The sequence below is a fragment of the Colobus angolensis genome, unplaced genomic scaffold (genome assembly GCF_000951035.1).
Source record: "Colobus angolensis palliatus isolate OR3802 unplaced genomic scaffold, Cang.pa_1.0 Scaffold188, whole genome shotgun sequence".
Classification (NCBI taxonomy): Eukaryota; Metazoa; Chordata; class Mammalia; order Primates; family Cercopithecidae; genus Colobus; species Colobus angolensis.
In genome coordinates this window covers 4,297,239-4,318,991 of record NW_012115021.1, presented here as the reverse complement: position 1 = coordinate 4,318,991, position 21,753 = coordinate 4,297,239, and the positions used below count along the sequence as shown (strand labels likewise).

The window sequence follows — 21,753 nt, the reverse complement described above, 5'->3', positions numbered from 1 at the left end:
TTTTTTTTTGTATTTTTAGTAGAGTTTCACCATGTTGGTCAGGATGGTCTTGAACTCCTGGCCTCAGGTGATCTGCCCACCTCGGCCTCCCAAAGTACCGGGATAACAGGCGTGAGCCGCCTCTCCCGGCCATATGGTTCCATTTATATGAAATGGCCAGAATAGACAAACCCATAAAGACACAAAATAGATTAGTGATTACCTAACGTTGGAAGGTTTGGGGGAAAATGAGGAGTGATTGCTAATTTGTCTGCTTTCTTTTAGGAGGTATGAAAATGTTCTGTAATTAGATTGTGAATGTACTAAAAACTAGTCACTTGTATGCTTTAATTGGGTGAATTGTATAGTATGTGATTTCATCTCAATAAAGCTAATTTTTTAAAAAAGAAGAGCCAACACGATATGTCTCTGTGCCCCAGAATGTAGCGGGCTCAGATAAATGTGGAACATTAGCGGGTCAGTGTGTACCTGGTTTCCAAAAACATTCTTTGTGAAACTCTTGATTGATGAGTTGCAGCTGCACGAGAAGGGATGTGACTTGGCACTTGCTCCCAAACAGGGACAATGCACCGAACACAGTGTACACACGTAGGTGCCCATTTGAAGGGGTAGCTGTTCTGAGTTGAAGAACTGCACCGGGTTCAACCCAATTCTTGTACTGTGCATGTCCTGCGTGGGGGAGGGACCCGGAAACTGTGCCAGACCTCAGGAGGCAGCTGCTGTTTGGCCACGTGCATTGCTCACTGAATATCTCTTAAAAATAAGTAAACTAGTGTAGGGAGAAATGCCATTATGTGTAGTATAACCGTATATTTAGCTGTATTAGTGATTTTATCTGGGTGACAGGATTTTGAGTGATCTTTATTTTCTTTGTATTTCTCTGTGTTTACTATTTTTTTTGTGTGTGGAAATATTAATATACTAATGTCTTCAGAAAAAAATCTGTACAAAGAGGTTTAGCTCTCCGCCCGCCCCGCCCCTTCCCAGCACCAGGGGTGTCACTGGTGAGGCTGAAATCCCAGGCAGAAGTCAGCGGCCGCCCAGGTCCCTCATGTTTTTTGCATCCTGTGGAGAGGGTGCTTGGGGACCCGCAAAACTCAGGCGGGGACTGCTTCGCGGGAAGCCCCACCCCGCCGCCACGGTTTTTCATTTCTAATGCGCAAGCGTGAGAACAGCCTTGCATGGGTGGTAGGTCGGGCATAAACTCTTGGGCTCAGGCTCCAGGCAAGCTAAGCTCTGGTGCCAGCTGTGTGGGGGAGTGCCCGGAAGGGCCAGGTGCCCGGCACCCAGAAACAGGAGCCCCCTTCATCCAGTGGGAAGTGGAGTCTCAGTCTAGTCCTCCCAGTCCCCACAGGGGGAGCCACAGGTTCCAGCTTGTTTGTTGCCAGGTGCCACTGAGAGCGCGCCTGGGATCATTCATCGAATAATCCTGCCTGTCTCTCCTCACTTTTAAACAGCCATATAGTACCATCCTTTGTTTAAACAGAGAATGTCTTCATCCCACAAGGGTAGGTAGTCCAGGAAATACTGAGATACAGGAATAATAGGATTACGTGATCAAACCTTCTCAAACAGATTTTCCTTAGTAGTCTCTAGAGCATTCAAAATGCGTATTCTATTTTATGTCGCTTTTCTTTCTAGTGGTCAGATTACTGAAGATTTCTAAGCTATCCCTTTTATAGATGTGCCGCTTCATCTGCTAAACGCATACTAGTTTCCACCTCTAGCCACGGGAGGGCGCACGAATCAAGTGACGTTTGGTATAACATGTTTTGGAACCTCCTTGCTTGGGTTGAGGAAAAAAACAGGGGCATTGTGGTCCTCTCATGAATGTAGAGCAGCACTATCCAATGGAACTTTCTGCAATGATGGAAATGTCCAATATCTGTGTTGTCCAGCACGGCAGCCACTAGCCACAAGTGGATATGTAGCTAAAATGACTGAAGAAATGAAAATTTAATTTTAGTTCATTTAACTATACATTTATTTTTATTTTTACTTTATTTTATTTTATTTTATTTTATTTTGTTTTTTTGAGACAGGGTCTTGCTTTGTCATCCAGGCTGGAGTGCAGTGGCGAAAGCACGGCGCACTGCAACCTCAACCTCCTCGGCTCAAGTAATTCTCCCACCTCAGCCTCCCAAGTAACTGGGACTACAGGCCTGAGCCACTGTGCATGGACAATTTTAAATTTTTTTTATAGAGACAGGGTCTCCCTGTGTTTCTCAGGCTGATCTCGCACTCCCACCTCGGCCTCCCAAAGCACTGGGATTACAAGCGTGAGCCAACACACTTGGCTAATTAAAAATTTAAATAGTCACACTTGGCTACTGGCTACTATATTGGAGAAGAGTATTAGACTGTATAGGAATATTGATTTTTCTGAATGACTTTACAAAGTTGGCATTTAAACGATTTTGAATCTAACAACAATACCTTAAGGGTGAAGAAAACTAACATTGGTGTTCCCACCATTGACCAGCTTCTGTGTCAGGCAGACTTACATTTCCATCTCATTTAACCTTTGCTATGCCCCTCAGTGAAGGACATTAGTATGCCCATTTGATGAAGATGCAGCAGACCCAGAGAGATGAAGTAACTGGTTCAAAGTCATCAAGAAAGTCACTGAGCTAGATAAATGCATCTAACATTCACTGAGAACCTACAATATGCCAGTAAATATTTCAGCAAGACACTGTTACAGACACTGGAAATCTATAATAGAAACCAATGCTAGGCTGGGCACAGTGGCTCACGCCTGTAATCCCAGCACTCTGGGAGGCCGAGGTGGGCGGATCACCTGAGGTCAGGAGTTCAAGACCAGCCTGGTCAACATAATGAAATCCTGTCTCTACTAAAAACAAAAACAAACAAACAAACAAAAAACAGAAATTAGCCGGGCATTGTGGCGGGTGCCTGTAATCCCAGCTTCTAGGGAGGCTGAGGCAGGAGAATCACTTGAACCCGGGAGGCGGAGGTTGCAGTGAGCGGAGATCACACCACTGCACTCCAGCCTGGAAGGCAGAGTGAGACTCCATCTCAAAAAAAAAAAAAAAAAAGAAAAAAAAAAGAAAGAAACCAGTGCTAGATATGGGGACCTTTTTAGCAGATGCTGTCATTTTGTCCTATACAGCATTTTCTGATTTATCAGAGGACAATCCATATATTTTAGCACATTGTATTCTCAGAGGTAAAACGTACTTCCACATTAGCCCCTTATCGCTGTCTCTGATGTATGAAATTCTCTAATCACCGTGAGCTCTGATCAAGGCAGGGAGAAAATTGCATTTCATTTCCAACTCTGTCACTAACTAGACCTATCCCCTTAAGTAGATGGTTTGCTCTTCCGGATCTATAATTTCCTCGTTTCTCAAACAATGTTTTTAGCCCAGGAGAGATCCAAAGGTTATTTCATATTTCACTGATTATGAGACTCATTCTCTTTTTCTCCCACATTTTAACATCTCTGAATTCACATTTCATCTGAAACATGTCATAGTATAGTTGGCAAAATTTTTTTCTTAGTTTTATATATAAAATAATAGTGTATCTTATAATCATGGCACCTTAAAGTAGATGAAATATGATCTGTGTAATTTAATAACATCATTGAAAATACGTATTTTCATATTTATTTTAATATATCTTCAAAGTCCCCCAGAAACAAAGACAATGACCTTTTATTGTGATTCTAAATCCAATTTAGAATATTAAATTACATATGCTATAATCAGAGCTTCCCCAAGTAACCATGCAACACACAAACTCAAAAATCTCCACCGCAGGCTGGGTGTGGTGGCTCACACTTGTAATCCCAGCACTTTGGGAGGCCAAGGTGGGCAGACCATTTGAGGCCAGGAGTTCCAGACCAGGCGGGTCAACATGGAGAAACCTCATCTCTACTAAAAATACAGAAATTTGCCAGGCGTGGTAGCGTGCACTTGTGATCCCAGCTATTCGGGAGGCTGAGACAGGAGAATCACCTGAACCTGGGAAGCAGAGGTTGTAGTGAGCCAAGATCGCATCACTGCTCTCCAGCCTGGGCGACGGAGCAAGACTCTGTCTCAAAAAAAAAAAAAAAAAACTTCATTGCAGTGTGCTCCCATGTAGAATGGAAGATCAGCAGGATTCATCTTAGGCAAAATTGGGGGATGGATACAATTTTGTTTCTCTTGAGTTTCCCATCCTTTTCCTTTATTTTTCTCTTTCAGGTACTCAAAGCTTTTAAGCAACTTCTCTGTGATGCCTTCTACCTTTTCTTCCCTCCCTAACCCCTATGTCTATCAGCTACACTTGAGAGTAAATTCATTCCAGGGATATTTTCTCATGAAGATTTATGACCAAGGGAATCACCTGGTATTATACCAGTGATGTGTTGTTATATGTTTAACAACTGGCTCTCTGGTGGCGGGGGAAGGCCTGATTTGCAGCACTTGCCAATTTCTGTGGTATAAATACTCCTGCAGTGGCTGATTTCAAGCTGTCGATCTGACGTTAGTCACCTAGTAAAATACCTGAAAACTTCACAATGAGCTCTCATGAGCCAATATGATCCTTCTCCAACACATCACTGCTTGGTACAGATCTGATTATTCCATTCTTCTGCCAGAATCCTGTGATGGTTCCTGATTGGCTTCAGAGTGGATTCCAGTTTCTCCAGCTTGATATTTAAGAGGAGAAGATGATCTCATGGGTGCTGAAGCTTATGCAGTTTGGGGGCCCTCTTTAAGAGCAATAATACAAACTTCATAGTATAACATTAGATACAAAAGTGAATAATTATTTGGAATGAGAAATCACGACACATTACAAATGTTAAAGAGCTGACAAATACCAGAAACATCACAAAATCTGGAAAAATCACATAATATGCTTGGAAGAACTTTCCCCAGACTTGCTTCTGGCTTTGTGTGTTTGAAGCCTTATTTTATTTTATTTTATTTTTTTGAGACAGAGTCTCGCTCTGCCGCTCAGACTGGAGTGCAGAGCACGATCTCAGCTCACTGCAACCTCTGCCTCCCAGGCTCAAGTGGTCCCTCTGCCTCAGCCTCTTGAATAGCTGGGATTACGGGAGCACGCCACCAAGCCTGGCTAATTTTTGTAGTTTTAGTAAAGACGGGGTTTCACCATGTTGGCCAGGCTGGTTTCAAACTTCTGACCTCAGGTGATCTGCCCGCCTCAGCCTTCCAAAGTGCTGGGATTACAGGCATGAGCCACTGCACCTGACCATAAGCCTTGATTTTTGTCCACTACCCAAATCTGGTGCCAGGTGCCCTTGGACATGATCATATTGTGATATGTCCTCTGGCAGTGGGGTGTAGGAGCGTTCCTGAGAGCTATTCCTTATTTGGATGGCTAATGCATGACTTAACCATTCATGGAAATGACCGTCAAACATGTATGTTTCTCTAAACCCTAGCCAAATATATCTCCAACTCAACTTCCCCTAGCTAGATCCCCAAAATGCCTGTAGCCACTCTAATGTCACTGAGCATAGTGGGAAGTGTATCAGTCAGGGGTCGATCTGACAAGCGGAACTGCCAGAGATCTAGAATAAGGGATTCATTATAGGGATTCGATCCTATGCCACTGTGGGGTCCAGGGGAAGAATATGTGTAAGCTGTCACCTCCGTGTTTATTGTTGAGCCTGAAGTTGCTGTAGGTCAGCCAGGCCTTCATTTAGGAAGGAGAACTGCATATGGACAACAGTTGGAATGCTTGGGGACAAACTGGAACACGTGTCCAGCCTCTCACCACCTCTTGTCATGGTGTCGTGTGTGGCCTGCACGATAAGCTGGTACTCTTTGCCATGGAACTACACATGCATTTGATCCAGGCTTTGAAGTCACTGAAGGAGCTGCCCAGTGTTGCCTAAGTGAGGGATCAGATCAGTGACACTGCCTGCAAGCTGCCACAGTGCCACACCCCCAGACTAACCTTCAGAGCTTTAAAAATACGGCCGCTGGTGTACATCTACCCTCCACATCGCCTACAGAATATCTCTAGTGGCCAGTGCTAACCTGGAACCACATAGAGCTGAGGACTCTGGGAAAAAGCTCCAGCTTAGCACCATGCTCTGTGCATATATTGAGATGGAGGGGAAGTTGGAATGGAGACAGTGTTTCTAACTGATTGCAGCTTAAGCATTTTACTTTTGCAAATTTATTTTATTTTATTTTATTTTACTTTTGAGACAGGGTCTCACTCTGTCTCCCAGGCTGGAATGCAGTGGTGCAAGCTCGCCTTACTGCAGCCTCAATCTCCTGAGCTCAAGCAATGCTCCCGCTTCAGCCTCCCAAGTAGGTGGGACTACAGGTGCGTGCCACCATGCCCAGCTAATTTTTGTATTTTTTGTAGAGATGGAGTTTCACTATGTTGCTCAGGCTGGTTTCGAACACCTAGGCTCAAGTGAGCCTCCAGCCTTGGCCTCCCACAGTGCTGGGATTACAGGCATGAGCTACCGAACCTAGCCTACTTTTGCAAATTTAAACACATGGCCATGTGCATGTGCACATTGCTAGGACCTTTCCTTAAGCTTCATTATCTTCATGGTAAATCTATTGTGTTAGACAACCAATAAAATCTAGTTCCAACCTACCTCTCAATCTTATCTGATCTCCCTTTCCTTCGTTTTCTCTCTCTCTCTCTCTGTGTCTGTGTCTCTCTCTCTCTCTCACACACACACACACACACACACACAGACACACACATTTACTGAGCTCTTATGCACCAGGCATGTTCTAGGCGCTGGGAATCCAGAAGTGAGCAAGACGCAAAACTTCCTCGCCTCGTGGAGTTTGCATTCTAGTGGGATGTCAAAGACAAAGCAAAGAACCCTATTTGTCTGTTGGCTGATTATAAGTGCCCTGGAGAAAAGTAAAGCAAAGAAGGGAGGTAGGGAGGTAGCAGGGAGGATTTTGTGGGGATTGGTCAGAGAAGGTCTTGCTGAGAAGATTGAGCAGAAATCTGAAGGAGGAGAGGGAGGGAGCCACGTAGCTATCTGGGGACACAATGTCCCAGGCCCAGGGAGATAGCGCAAAGTCCCCGAGGCAGAGGAGGCGAGGCGAGGTGGGTGGGCTTGTTCTGTTCTTGCAGGACTGGAGCAGAGCAGGTCTGCACTGCAAGGTCATTGAGCTATGGCAATCAGTGGGTGAAGAGGTCCCCAACGTGGGTGTGGGTGACTCAGGCAGGGCCCTGTGAGCCATTAGCCTTTCTTTCCAAGTGCAACTTTGAATTTTAAAGGATCACTTGGCTTTCTATGCTGAGAGAGACTGTAGGGAGACAAGGACGGACTTAGGGGCCCCAGTTACGAGGCCCTCACAGTCATCCCAACCACTACTCTCTGCTCCGAGTTTGCCCAGCAGGCCCTGCCCTGTCCTGCTTGCTTTGCTTTTGTTATTTGATCCCCACCCACCTGGATTGCTCTTCCTGCTTTCTCTTTTCTTCTCATGTATGCCAAATTTGATGTCTTGATTTGATTTAAATTTCCTGTTAAAATTTTGATAGCATAATTTTATTTTTGCAAGATTTCCTCCTAAACCTGGTAAGAGACGGTAGGTGAACTGATTATGTGACAAGGTGTCTTTAAAAAGGGAGACTAGGATCTCCCCATCAGGTCCTGGAGTACTGCTTACATCCCTAAGCCTCACTCACCTCAGCCTAGTCTGGATCCTGCAGGTAGATCCCCACACATGACATCACAAAGGGAAATTAGTAACCTTATCATGATCACCTGGCAGACACTAGACAGCGTCTTAGCCAAGTGATCAAAGCAAACATCACCAGCAATGGGGCAAGTTGACGTCATGAACCTTCTGATGTGGTTCCCCGAGAAGAACACATCATCTCTTATGTGGTATCCCCATCCAAAAATGTATAACTCGGCCGGGTGCAGTGGCTCATGCCTGTAATCCCAGCACTTTGGGAGGCCGAGGCGGGCAGATCACTTGAGGTCAGGAGTTCCAGACCAGACTGACCAATATGATGAAACCCTGTCTCTTCTAAAAATACAAAAAATTAGCCAGGCGTGGGTGTGGGTGCCTGTAATCCCAGCTACTGGAGAGGCTGAGGCACGATAATTGCTTAAGCCCGGGAGCAGAGGTTGTATTCAGCCGTTATTGTGCCATTGCACTCCAGCCTGGGTGACAGAGGGAGGCGAGACTCCCCCTAAAAAAAAAAATGTGCCAGCCTGGCCAACATGGCGAAAACCTGTCTCTACTAAAAGTACAAACATTAGTTGGGCGTGGTGGCGGGTGCCTGTAATCCCAGCTACTCAGGAGGCTGAGGCAGGATAATCGCTTGAACCTGGGAGGTGGCGTTTGCAGTGAGCCAAAATCGTGCCACTGCACTCCAGCCTAAGCGACAGAGCGAGACTCCGTCTAAAAAAAAAAGGGTAGGTCAATCTACTCGTGAGAAAACATCACACAAACCCAGACTGAAGGATTTTCTGCAACATATTAACAGAACCTTTTCAGACGGAAGGAGATCGAAGAGCCATGACATGACATATGCCATGTGTATTTGTGGATTAGATCCCAGACTGGGAGAAAGTGCTAGAAAGGACATTATGGATACAATTAAAAATTTTGAATATGAGCTGTAGATTGGATAATAGTGTTATAGCACCATTAAATTTCCAAATTCTTGTGATTGAACTGTGATTATGTAAGAGAATGTTCTTGCTTTTGGGACGTACACTCTAAAGTATTTAGGGGGTAAAGGGACGTGATAAACTTAACCCTCTTATAAATCAAAACTATAGCTATCTATGTTCATCTATCATCTGTCTATCTAGAGAATGGTAAAATGTTAACAACTAATAAGTTTGGGTGAAGGGGGTATATGGAAATTCTTTGTACTATTCTTGCAACTTTTCTGCAAGTTTGAAATTATTTCACAATAAAAACTTTTTCCAAAAAGTGACTACAATTTTAAAATTCTAGATGAAGGGACTGGAGATTAGAATCTTTCTTTGTAACAGGCATCTCCTTTGGTTCTGAAATAACCATGAGTGTTATCAAATAATCATCTCTCTGCAACAACAGAAAGGTTCAATCATTCATTTTTTGATAGCTTTGAACTTGCAGTTTTCATTTGCATCTCAAGTCCATTAGTTCTGTTGAAGTGGGTAAGTAATAAGGTTCAAAAAAGTTTAAATGTCTAACCAACCTGTTCATCTTTAATTGTTTGAGAAGACTAAAATGCTCAAGGAAAAATTACTTTATGTAAAAATAGCATGTTATTAATAAGTGAAGTAACTCCGTATACAGGCGCACATTTTTTTTCTTTTTAAAAATATGTTATTTATTTATTTTAGCTATCTCTTACCAAAAGGAATATTTACTTTTAAAACTAGAGATGGCAGTCTCACCATGTTGTCCAGGTTGCTCTCAAACTCCTGGGCTCAAGTGATCTTCCCGCCTCGGCCTCCCAAAGTGCTGGTATTACCGTCGTGAACCACCACACCCAGCTGGGGCACACATTGCATGCTTTATTTATTTATTTTAACACCACTAGAATTTAGAATAGGACTTTGAATACAATAATAGTCTGTCAATTCTCAACCTTGGCTACCCATTGGAATTACCTGAGGAATTTTAAAAAATGCTGATGCTTGGGTCTTCCCCCCAAATTTTGACGTAATTAGTCTGCTGTGCAGTGTGAGATATTTAAAAGCACCCCGGATGAGCACACTGCAGTAGAGATTTCTTTCTTTCTTTCAGACAGAGTCTCGATCTGTCACCTAGGCTGGAGTGCAGTGGTAAGGTCTCGGCTCACTGCAACCTCTGCTTCCCAGACTCAAGTGATCCTCCTGCATCAGCCTCCTGAGTAGCTGGGACTACAGGTGCGTGTCACCACACCCGGCTAATTTTTGTATCTTTAGTAGAGACGGGGTTTCACTCTATTGGCCAGGCTCGTCTTGAACTCCTGACCTCAAGCGATCTGCCCACCTTGGCCTCCCAAAGTGCTGGGATTACAGGTGTGAGCCACTGTGCCCAGCATAGTACATGACTTTTGCACATGCTCTTCCCTTGTCTCTTTGCCTGAATAGCTATTTATGTGTCCTTCAAATACCTGTCCAAGTGTCACTTCTTCGGGGACGTCTTCTCTGACCTTTGACCTTCCTGACCATGTCACATACCCTATTAAAAACTCTCATGGATTAGCTGGGTGTGGTGGCATGTGCCTGTACTCCTAGCTGCTTGGGAGGCTGAGGTGAGAGGATCACTTGAGCCTGGGAGTTGGAGGCTGCAGTAGACCCACGATCACATCACTGCACTCTCGCCTGGGTGACAGAGCAAGACGCTGTCTAAAAACATAATATATATATATAAATTGCTGAGCCTGGTGGCTCATGCCTGTAATCCCAGCACTTCAGGAGGCCAAGGCGGGCGGATCACCTGAGGTCAGGAGTTCAAGACCAGCCTGGCTGACATGGCGAAACCCCGTTTCTACTAAAAATACAAAAATTAGGCGGGCATGGTGGCGCGTGTCTGTAATCCCAGCTCCTCGGGAGGTTGAGGCAGGAGAATCACTTGAACCTGGGAGGCAGAGGTTGCAGTGAGCCGAGATCATGCCACTGCACTCCAGCCGGGGTGACAAAGGGAGACTCTACCTCAAAAAAAAATATATAAAATAAATAAATAAATAACTCTCACAGAGCATGTGTTTGTGTGACTATTCAAGAAATATCTGGCTTCCCTGAAGCTCCGTGAAGGACAGGACTTTAATTTAGGTCATAATTCTCTCCCCTGTTCCTGACTGTGTCTTGCATAATAATATGTTAAATTTCATTAATTTAACATATTAAATTAGGCCTACTTCAACAGGATGATCCATGTCATGAGCCTCAACTGTTTTGCTGCTGAGTTTACTAAAATTGCATTTAGGATTTAGCGTTTGTATATAAGTGACACTGGCTGGGAATTTTCATTTTTTAGGCCTATATCTGCCATGGGTCAATCAGGAAACAGAAACCACATCAGTCACTTAAACAAAAATTAATATAAAGGATCTTGATCTAGGAAAGACTCAAAAGAGAACTCTAGGGTGAGCAAAGGAAGGCTGAGTGAGCAAAGGAAGAGGCTGGAATTATTAAAACTTAGAAACATCGAGGAAGGGACTGGGACCCAGACCTCAGGAGAGAGGGCGCCATTCCCTGCTGCAAGGAACTGCTGCAGTCAAGATGTAGGAAGCAGATGGGGAGGAGCAAGTCTATTTTCCCTTCTCCCGACTTACAGTCTCTATCTAGCTCCCCCTACTGGCAGAGCCTAGCAGAGAGCAGCTGGCAAAGCAGAAATGTTATGCAGAGTCCCAGCTCTGGCAAAAACCAGTTTGGAACTGGGAGACAATAACGTACTATCTGGCACAAGGTCTTAGAAAAATAATCTTTTCCTACGTACCATAGATTGTTACAATTTATATAATCCCAATTTCTCCCCTTATTAGGTGTGTATTTTTTGGATGAGTTTTTAAAATTTCCACTCTCTGTTTACTCATCTACAATAAGAGAGCAATAATCCTGTACCTATCTCATAGTGTTATTATTTGCAAGTTTCAAATAAATTCTCTGAGAAACACAGCAGTTTTGGGTGCTTTCACTTTTGGAAGGTCTTTTACAGATTGTTCTCCACTGTCATTAGTGCTTAATTTGTTGTTGCATCAATTTAAGTCACATTTATTATTTTTATAAAGAACCATCGTGTGTTTACCTTATCCAGAGTCAGGAAGACTAAGCCCACCTCAAACTTAACATGTCTAAAGTTGAATTCTTTTTTTTTTTTTAAAAATGATGTATACTTTAATAAGTATAAAGTGTATAAATAATTAGGTAAGCTTGTGGAGAAGCTGACCAAGATACATAAATTAGGAAATACAAGTGTCCATCTAAATTTTCTATATTTCATTTTTTTATAGTATTTATTAAGGGTGTTTAATATACAGTTTCTCATCTGTCATTTTGGAAGTCCTTTATTGTAAAGACAATTCTATTGTCTGATGACAAACAGCAGCCACCCATGGTTATTCAGGACCTCCACGTTGGATAAATTCAATTTCTTCTTGAGACACAAGTTTCCTTCTGTATTTCTGAGGTAATGTTTTTATTATTTCTGCAGTATCTGGTGGACCCTGATACATCAACAAATCTGGTGATTTACTTCCCTTAGAATGTTGTGAAATTACAGAAGAGTGAGATGGTAGCCCTGCTGATCTCAAAGCTTCCGACACATTGGGTTTAGGATTGTCTCTTCTGTCAGGAAACCTTATTAATGGAGTGTGTGGTTTGACTACCTGAACGACCCTACTGGCAGACGCCATCTTGCTGCCCATCATGACCTAAAGTTGAATTCTTAATCCCTGTGCACAACCTTTACCTTATTTCCCTGCGCAGTTGTCCTGATCTCAGTAAAGGGCAACGTCAACCAACTCATTATTCAACCAGAAACCTTGGAGTCATGCTTGATTTTTTAAAAAAAAAGTTTATTTATGTACGTATTTACTTATTTTAATTTTATTTTTTTTTTTGAGATGAAGTCTCTTGCTTTTGTCACCCAAGCTGGAGTGCAATGGTGCAATCTCCGCTCACAGCAACCTCCATCTCCAGAGTTCAAGTGATTCTCTTGCCTCAGCCTCCTGAGCAGCTGGGATTACAGGTGTCCGCCACCACACCCGGATAATTTCTGTGTTTTTTCAGTAGAGACGAGGTTTCATTATGTTGGCCTGGCTGGTCTCGAACTCCTGACCTCAGGCCATCCACCTGCCTCAGCCTCCCAAAGTGCTAGGATTACAGGTGTGAGCCACCACGCCCGGCCAAAAAGTTTATTTTTTAATGATTATGGATGTTGTGAGTCATCAGCCATCCAATTATAAGTGCCTGTTTCATCGAAGTCCTTCAGAATGATTTCTTAAAATTTAAATCACAAATGGCAGTATAACTTTTCTTTCTTTTTCTTTTTTTTGAGACAGAATCTTGCACTGTTGCCCGGGCTAGAGTTCAGTGTCACCATCTCAGCTCACTGCAACCTCCACCTCCCAGGTTCAAGCGATTCTGCTTGCCTCAGCCTCCCAAGTAGCTGGGATTATAGGCACCCACCACCATGCCCGGCTAATTTTTTTGTATTTTTAGTAGAGACAGGATTTCACTATTTTGGCCAGGCTGGTCTCGAACTCCTGACCTTATGATCTGCCCACCTCAGTCTCCCAAAGTGCTGGGATTACAGGCATGAGTCACTGCGCCTGGCCAATATTTCTTTCTAGAATAGTCTTTACATTTCTTTTTTTTTTGGCCATTTTGATCTAGAGGTGTTTAGTGATTTTTGAATTGTTAAAGACACAAACGAACCTATTAGTATTTGGTGAATGTGGGTTTTCCTTTTTAGCAATTTCTTTTGATTCTACTTCTAAAATGTATCTTCAGAGCCCTCCAATTCCTTCCATCTTCATGGCCACCAGCCCAGTCCCAGCCACCATTACATTAACTTTCACCTGATCAGAGCCACAGGCTCCTACCTGGTCTTCCCACCACCACTCATGAATATTCCAATCCATTTCTCATAAAACTTCAAGGGATAGTTGATTAATATTCTTCTCTTCATTAACTCTTCTTATGCCTTTCCATTGTACCTTGAATGAAGTCCAAACTCCTTATCATAGTCTCTAAGGCCTTATGTGATTGGACTCCTGCTTACACCTCAGGGACGTTTCATATCAAACTTCCCTTTGCTCACTGTGCACCAAGAACATTCTGATCTTTCAGATCACTGAGCTTGCCCATTTTTATTCCACCTCAGGGTCTTTGAACTTACCGTTCTCTTTCAGCCTCTCCACAACCCCAACCCCGTCCCTCCTTCTCTTCCTTTGAGTCTCAGCTTAAATGTCATTTTCCCGGGGAGACCTTTGTCAATCACCCTATCTAAGTCAGTTGATGGCCTTCCCTATTACTTTCTAGGCTAATTTCATACTCCACTTTCTTCCTAGTGCTTATCACACTGCATGAATTTTCTTTGTTTATTTACTTTTGTCAGTATTCCTTGCTAGAAAGTAAGTGCCAAAATTCTAGAATCATTTGTGTCTTGTTCACTGTCTTGTACCTATTATCTGACATGGTGTCTGTCCCATAGCAGGTACTCAACACCCCCCTCCATCTGGCAGGCTGGAAATTGAGCAAGGAGAATGAGGGAAGACTGTTTCAGGTGGCTGAGATGATGGTCTGGCTGCTCTTCCTACCCAGGCATGGGCAAAGCCCAAGTCCTACAAGTGGGGAATGCGTCAGCTTGGGCTCATGTACTTACGGTTCTTTTTTTCCACTGGAGGCGGGGAGGAACTACAAGATGTCAGAGGAAGCTGACCAGAGTCACCAGAGTGACCAGAGTCACCTATACAAGTTCCCTTCGCTGCCAAATGAATAAAAGGAAAAAGAAGATTGCAGCCAGGCACGGTGGTTTATGTCTGTAATCCCAGCACTTTGGGAGGCCGAGGTGGGTGGGTCACCTGAGGTCAGGAATTTGAGACCAGCCTGGCCAACACGGTGAAACCCTGTCTCTACCAAAAATACCAAAAAAAAAAAAAAAAAAAAAAAGAGCCAGGCATGGTGGCACAAGCCTGTAGTCCTAGCTACTCAGAAGGCTGAGGCAGAAGAATTGCTTGGGCCCAGGAGGCAGAGGTTGCAGTGAGCCGAGATTGCGCCACTGCACTGCAGCCTAGGCCAGAGTGAGACTCCGTCTCAAAAAAAAAAAAAAAAAAAAAAAATTGCTAACATCTTTGGGAGACATGTAGAACGTAAGCTGTAGAGAAGTATGCATGGACTTGGAAACTAGTTTGCAGACTACTGTGGTAATCCAGCGAGGATGTGCTTTGGATGGGGTAGTAGCAGCAGAGATATAAGAAGTGGTTGAATTTGAGATGTACCGGAAAGATCTTGTAACGATGTTATGTCGTTCTTGGTTTGATTTTTGTTCTGTGAACTGAGGACCCCCATCCACTCTGCCCTGATTGTCTATTTACATTCTCTGAGGTTTATATATCTATGGGGCTCTTGAGTAAGTTTCTGTTTTCTTTTTTTTTTTTTTCTTCCTTCTTCTTTTTTTTTGAGACAGGATCTCATTCTGTTGCCCAGGCTGGAGTGCATTGGTGTGATCATGGCTCACTGCAGCCTTGACCTCCTAGGCTCAGGGGATGGACCTGCCTCAGCCTCCCTAGTTAGTAGCTGGGACTACAGGTGCATGCACCACACCTGGCTAATTTTTGTATTTTTTTGTAGAGACAGAGTTTCGCCATGTTGCCCAGGTTGGTCTTGAACTCTTGGGCTCAAGTGATCCTCCCGCCTCTGCCTCCCAAAGTGCTGGGATTAAAATCGTGAGCCACCACGCCCAGCCGGGCAAGTTTCTTAAAACCTCCAAGGCTTAGGGTACTCATCTGTAAATTTCAGCAATATTGTGGTGTGGATTTCCTGGCAATACCAATGGGTAACTTGGGAGTTTAGGTCTCCCCCGAATAATTTTCACTGGGTAGGCTTATTCTTAAATATAGACAACTGACATCTTCTCAATATTTTGAAATTGCTGTGCAAACACAAATTCAAACAGATAGCTATTTCTAGACACTATATGGAAATTTAGGAGCAGCTATTGTGTGGATATGAAGAAAGTTATTTTAACACAACTTAAATCAACTAGCCTAGTGCTCTGATAGGCACTGGAAAATGTGACTTTCTAACACTTTCACCTTATTAATTATTGAAGAAATAATTCAAAAGAAAACCAGAATTAATTTCTCACCCAAATTAAAAAAGATAGAAAACAAAACAAAATGAAAAACTACAGAAACCCGTGGGACCTTTGAGGCTTTGGTGAAATGACCACTCAGACAATGTTGATGGATGTGTAAACTGGTATGAAAGCCTTTGTGTGAGTTGGTAATGTGTATTGGTCCTCAATGATATCCACACCTTTTGATCCAATTGCTCTGCTTCATGAGAATATTATATGGAACAATCCTAAAGTTGGAGAGACCTTTATGCTTATGAAGGATTTTTTGTTCATTTTCTCTGGACTGTGAACCATTTATTTCCAAAGCATAAATAAATTTGCTATCTGAGAAAAGATGCTGCCCGGGTGATGAGGGCCCCAGCCTCTCCAGGTTCCCTTCCCAATTGCTCTGCAGTCCAAACCCAGTCCCCTTAGAAAGCTGCTAAGCCTCAGAAATGAGTCTTGGCTGTCAGAGTCTGGGAAATAGTTGAGAAGAACCAGCCCACTCCCGTCTGCTGCTGCGATTCTAGCACAGCTTGGGCCCAGTTCTGGCCGGGTCCCAAGCTGGCCTGGTGCTCACCCTCTCTGTTTGACCATGTTCCAAAGGGAGGGGCAGAAGCTACAAGTCCCTGACCTGGCCACACCACATGGTCATGCCCAGGTGACTCTCGGTCCACTGCTCCCAGCTGCCATGAAGAGCCAGCCACCCAGGTCCCCTGAGCTACTGCCAAGTGTTAGTTGAGAGTGGCCTGCTTTCAAGCTGCTCCCCTTGGCTGGTCACTGCTGCCTCTGAGCCACAAAGGACTCCTCCTCGGCATTGTCATCTTACTCCTGCTGGCCGCTTCAGGGCAGTGGCTCCAGGTGGGAACTGGAGCCTAGCCTCTTCAAGGGTTCAGAGCTGTCATCACCTCTGGAGTGCAGGGCTTTGAGGATATTCCTGAGAGGCAGAGCAGGAATTCCAGCCAGTTCAGGTGGCTGATCTGATCAGCCAGCAAAGTGCAGACTTCCTTCCAAATGCCAGCAATGGAGGCAGTGAGGCTGGAGGGTCTGGAGATCAGGAGGAACACAGAGAAGTCCAAACCGAAGGTGAGAAGCCCACCAAGGAAGAGGTTCCCAAGTGCCCCAGGAGCAGCCCTGTGTCCTGGAAATGAAAGATTTCCCCAGACGTGGACAAATGGCGACTTTTACATACAGCAGAGAGGGAAGAGCCCCAGAAACATGAGTGGCTGCAGGTGGAGCATGCTGTCGATGGAGTCCTGGAAGCCAAGATCAGCCTTCTGCTGGAATGTCCGGGTGAGGGTTCAGCGAATGCCACCAATGAGCGAGGTCCCCAGCACCAAGGTGAAGCCCTCCACATTGGGCTGTGTGGACTTGAAGGTGAACATGAAGAGACTCCCGGCGATGAGGAGGATCACAAGGACCAGTGCCATTGCAACTCCTCCAGCTTGAAGATCACAGAGAAGATTGAAGATGAAGAGAACAGCTAAAGATTTGGTTATTGTGAAGCTCCAGTTGGACAACCTCATGTCAAGTGCTGTTGCCAGCGCTGTGGGAGCCACTCTTCTGAGGTAGTAGGTCCATCTCAGCACCATGAAGGTCTTGTGGCTGGATCCTTCAACCAGCGCCCTTCATTGTGGAAGGCGATGCCTGCCAGTGCAGAAGCATAGTCAACACTGCCTTCCACACAAAGGTCACAAGAGGGCCCATCTCCCTATCCATGGAAGCTGCTACGCCCTAGCTCCTGGATCAGTGCGGGCAGGCACCTCTCTTAAAGACAGTTTGTAGGAAGAGCCGATTGAGGTAGCCTATGACTTTCAACAAGAACGTCACCTAGCTAGAGAAGTCTTCTTCACCTCCATGATTCAGAACAATCAGCAGAGCCCCAGGCAGAGTTCTCACCAGAGGGGCTGGTAGCCTGAGCCAACCCCTTCAGCAGTTAACTGGGTGCAGGGCGCACAGGTCCCCAGGTCTGCTCTGACTGGGGTGCCTACTTTTAAAGGTTGATTACATCATATACCTAATTTTTCAACAACAGCAAAGGAATTATAGTTCATTTGCCAGATCAAATGGACTATTACTCAGCCATTAAACATGGTAACATATACGAAAATACACATTTTTTTTTTTTTTTTAAATAGAGACAGAATCTTGATCTGTTGTCCAGGCTAGAGTACAGTGGCACGATCTCGGCTCACTGCAATTTCCTTCTCCTGGATTCAAGCAATTCTCCTGCCTCAGCCTCCCGAGTAGCTGAGATTACAGGCATGTGCCACAACACCTGGCTAGTTTTTGTATTTTTAGTAGACGGGGTTTCGCCATGTTGACCAGGCTGGTCTCGAACTCTTGACCTCAAATGACCCGCCTGCCTCGGCCTCCCAAAATGCTGGGATTATAGGTGTGAGCCACTGTGCCTGGCCAAAAATATACTTGTTTAATACAAATTAAAAAGCGGGCTGCAAAACTGTCCATATATATTGATTATAACCATATAGAGAAATCTGGGCAGATAAAAAGATTGGAAATAGGCCAGGCACTGTGGCTTACACTTATAATCCCAGCACTTTGGGAGGCTGAGGCGGGCAGATCACTTGAGGTCAGGAGTTCGAGACCAGCCTGGCCAACATGGTGAAACCCTGTCTCTACTAAAATACAAAAATTAGTAGCCGGGTGTGGTGGCAGGCGCCTGTAATCCTGGCTACTTGGGAGGCTGAGGTAGGAGAATCGCTTGAACCCAGGAGGCGGAGGTTGCAGTGAGCTGAGATTACACCATTGCATTCCAGGCTGAGCAACAAGAGTGAAACTTCATCTCAAAAAACTTAAAAAAAAAAAAAGGGAAATAAAAATACTAAAAAAGCTTATAGTAGTTATATTTAGGTAGTATAATTATGGGTGGCATGTCTTCTTCTTTCTAACATTCTGAGTTTCCCTAATGATTTTGCATTAATGGAAATGATTGGTGTAGTATGCATCACTCACATATCTGGAGTGAGTGCTGGCTGTTGGCTAGAGTGATGATGGTGACTGGGTTACATGTCTCTGGAAGGGCATCCTGGCCTTGTCCACAAGGTGATGACCGCATGGGTCGCAGGAAAGTGCAAGCACTTTCTTTTTTTTAAATTATAGTTTTTAGCCAGGTGCAGTGGCTCACGCTTGTAATCCCAGCACTTTGGGAGGCTGAGGCGGCCGGATCATTTGAGGTCAGGAGTTTGAGACCAGACTGGCCAACATGGCAAAACCCTGTCTCTACTAAAAATAAAAAAAATTAGCCAGGCGTGGTGGCACACGCCTGTAATCTCAGCCACTGGGGAGACTGAAGCAGGAGAATCGCTAGAACCCGGGAGGCGGAGGTTGCAGAAAACTAGGATTGCATCACTGCACTCCAGTGGGGGCGACAGTGAGATTTTGTCCCAAATAAATAAATAAATAATAAATAAATAAATTATAATTTTAGTGCTTAAATCATTCTTTATATATGTGTAATATATATATACACATTTTTTTTTGAGACGGAGTTTTGCTCTTGTTGCCCAGGCTGGAATGCAACGGCATGATCTTGGCTCACAGCAACCTCCGCCTTCCAGGTTCAAGTGATTCTCCTGCCTCAAGCCTCCCGAGTAGCTGGGATTGCAGACATGCACCACCATGCCCGGCTAATTTTGTATTTTTAGTAGACACAAGGTTTCTCCATGTTGGTCAGGCTGGTCTCAAACTTCTGACCTCAGGTGATCCGCCTGCCTCGGCCTCCCAAAGTGTTGGGATTACAGGTGTGAGCCGCTGTGCCGGGCCTATATGTATAATAAATTATATCTTACTCAGAAAAATGCATAAAATGTTTTGTTTTACATTTAAATAAACATCATATAAAGTTCTTTAGACTGGAGGCTCACAGTAATGAACAGACGTTGGGCATTTCATAGTCTCCCTGTGGTGCTCTACCCTGACTTAATTTGCCTTCTGTCAGCAGAGGTGACCACTATCTATCATTCTGTGAATACTTTTTATGGCTTTACTATCCACTATTTATCACCAAGCAGTGTTTCACTTAATGTTGCCTCTTTTGCACTTTCCATGAAAGGAAGTAAATGGATTGGCGTCCCTTTGTTTCTTTCCCCCTAGGATATTTCACACCTGCTGGTGTCTGAGTCTTAGACAACCCAATTTGCTCATCTATTCCATTTATTATAGTCTTTGACTTCCTTTAATTTTATGTTCTTCTCTTATGAAAAATGTTGCTCGAATCATACTCAAGTTTGCAAGTGCCTATACATAACAATTTTTCTACATTAGAGAAAATTTGTTGGGTTGTAGGTTCTGGGAAACTTCAAGATTACCAGAAATTTCTAATACAGTGTATGAGTTGACCCTTCCACCATTCTTGCACATGTGTCTATTTATTCCATATAATTGGCAACATTGGAATGATCTAATGTTTTAATGAATTATTTTTGTCTATCTCGTGTTTGTGAAATGGGATCATCTTGTGTTTTTATCTTGGTTTTTACTAATTAACTGTGAGGTTAATACATTTTCATGTGTAGTCTTTGAACTTCTGTGAAACAGTTTCCAGTCAACGTCTTACGTTTAGTTCATTTGTTTGTTAGTTTCTCCCAATTTCGTTATATACTCTTATTATTTCTGTGCAGGTTTGCTGTGGACTTGTTTTCAACTCATTAAATAAAAAGGAGGCCTGGCCGGGCGCGGTGGCTCAAGCCTGTAATCCCAGCACTTTGGGAGGCCGAGATGGGCGGATCACGAGGTCAGGAGATCGAGACCATCCTGGCTAACACGGTGAAACCCCGTCTCTACTAAAAATACAAAAACTAGCCGGGCGAGGTGGCGGGCGCCTGTAGTCCCAGCTCCTCGGGAGGCTGAGGCAGGAGAATGGCGTAAACCCGGAAGGCGGAGCTTGCAGTGAGCTGAGATCCGGCCACTGCACTCCAGTCCGGGCGACAGAGCGAGACTCCGCCTCAAAAAAAAAAAAAAAAAAGGAGTCCTATTGCTGGATCATAGTGTATGGTGTCTTTATTACTGTAGTGCAAGCACTTTCCAAGTGTCATGTTTGTTATTTCCCCATTGTTCAAAGCAAGTCACTTGGACAAGCTCAAGAATCAGAGTGAAGAGAACCACCCAAGGCAGGGATATAGGGAGGGAAATGATGGCACCCATTTTGAAAACAGTCTATTGCAGTTATCACAGACCATGGTAGCCGCTCAGAATCAGGATGATTTAGGCTAGGAAATAAATAAAAACGGCCAGCCCATGGCTTCTGCGTCCCTCTAAGATAAAGTTCAAAGTCCTTAGCTCTGATACATGACTACCTGCTACGTGTTATCTCACTATATGCCTTCTCCCCACTTCAAAACTATAGAGAATGAGCACACTGAGCCTTTTTTTACGGGGAATGCACCTTGCTATTTCACACCCTGTATCATTGCTCCTGCTGCTTCAACTGGAATATAATCCTCCACCCTGAGTCTCACAGACTAACCCACCATTGATCTTTGAACATCTTTAGAGACACAACAGGATTTACCTCCTCAAAAAAGCCTACTCTCTGCTTTGGATAGAACTGAACATTCATTTCTTTGGAAGTTATAGAGCCACATGAAGTTTTTTTTGTTTTAGTTTTTTGAGACAGAGTCTTGCTCTGTCACCCAGGCTGGAGTGCAGTGGCGTGATTGCAGCTCACTGCAGTCTCCACCTCTTAGGCTCAAGTGATCCTCCCTCCACAGCCACCCGAGTAGCTGGGACCACAGGCACGCGCCACTATGCCTGGCTAAATTTTTATTTTTAACATCTTGCTATGTTGCCCAGGCTGGTCTCGAACTCCTGGGCTCAAGTAATCCTCCCGCCTCGACCTCCCAAGGTTCTAGGCTTACAGGTGTGAGCCATGGTACTGGCCCAGATTTTTGATTTTGCACCTAAATAACTTTAGCGCTCATTTGTTAACATGCCCATCTCCCTTTTGGTAGACTTTAAGATCCTCAAAGATAGGCGCTACATCTTT

General features: G+C 44.2%; 1 protein-coding gene and 1 pseudogene across 1 annotated transcript; both read right to left on the bottom strand.

Annotated features, from left to right (window-relative positions):
* Window positions 1-11,787: 11,787 nt before the first annotated feature.
* On the bottom strand, window positions 11,788-12,337 carry LOC105510446 (28S ribosomal protein S36, mitochondrial). Its single transcript, XM_011940244.1, has one exon. The coding sequence runs from the start codon at window positions 12,331-12,333 to the stop codon at window positions 12,022-12,024; it is 312 nt and encodes a 103-aa protein (XP_011795634.1). The 5' UTR covers window positions 12,334-12,337; the 3' UTR covers window positions 11,788-12,021.
* Window positions 12,338-16,523: 4,186 nt separating this feature from the next.
* Window positions 16,524-18,825, bottom strand: LOC105510468 (annotated as a pseudogene).
* Window positions 18,826-21,753: the final 2,928 nt, after the last annotated feature.

Bases quoted from the DNA above. Each gene is read 5' to 3' on its own strand.
- LOC105510446 (XM_011940244.1), bottom strand. From the start codon at position 12,333: ATGATGGGCAGCAAGATGGCGTCTGCCAGTAGGGTCGTTCAGGTAGTC.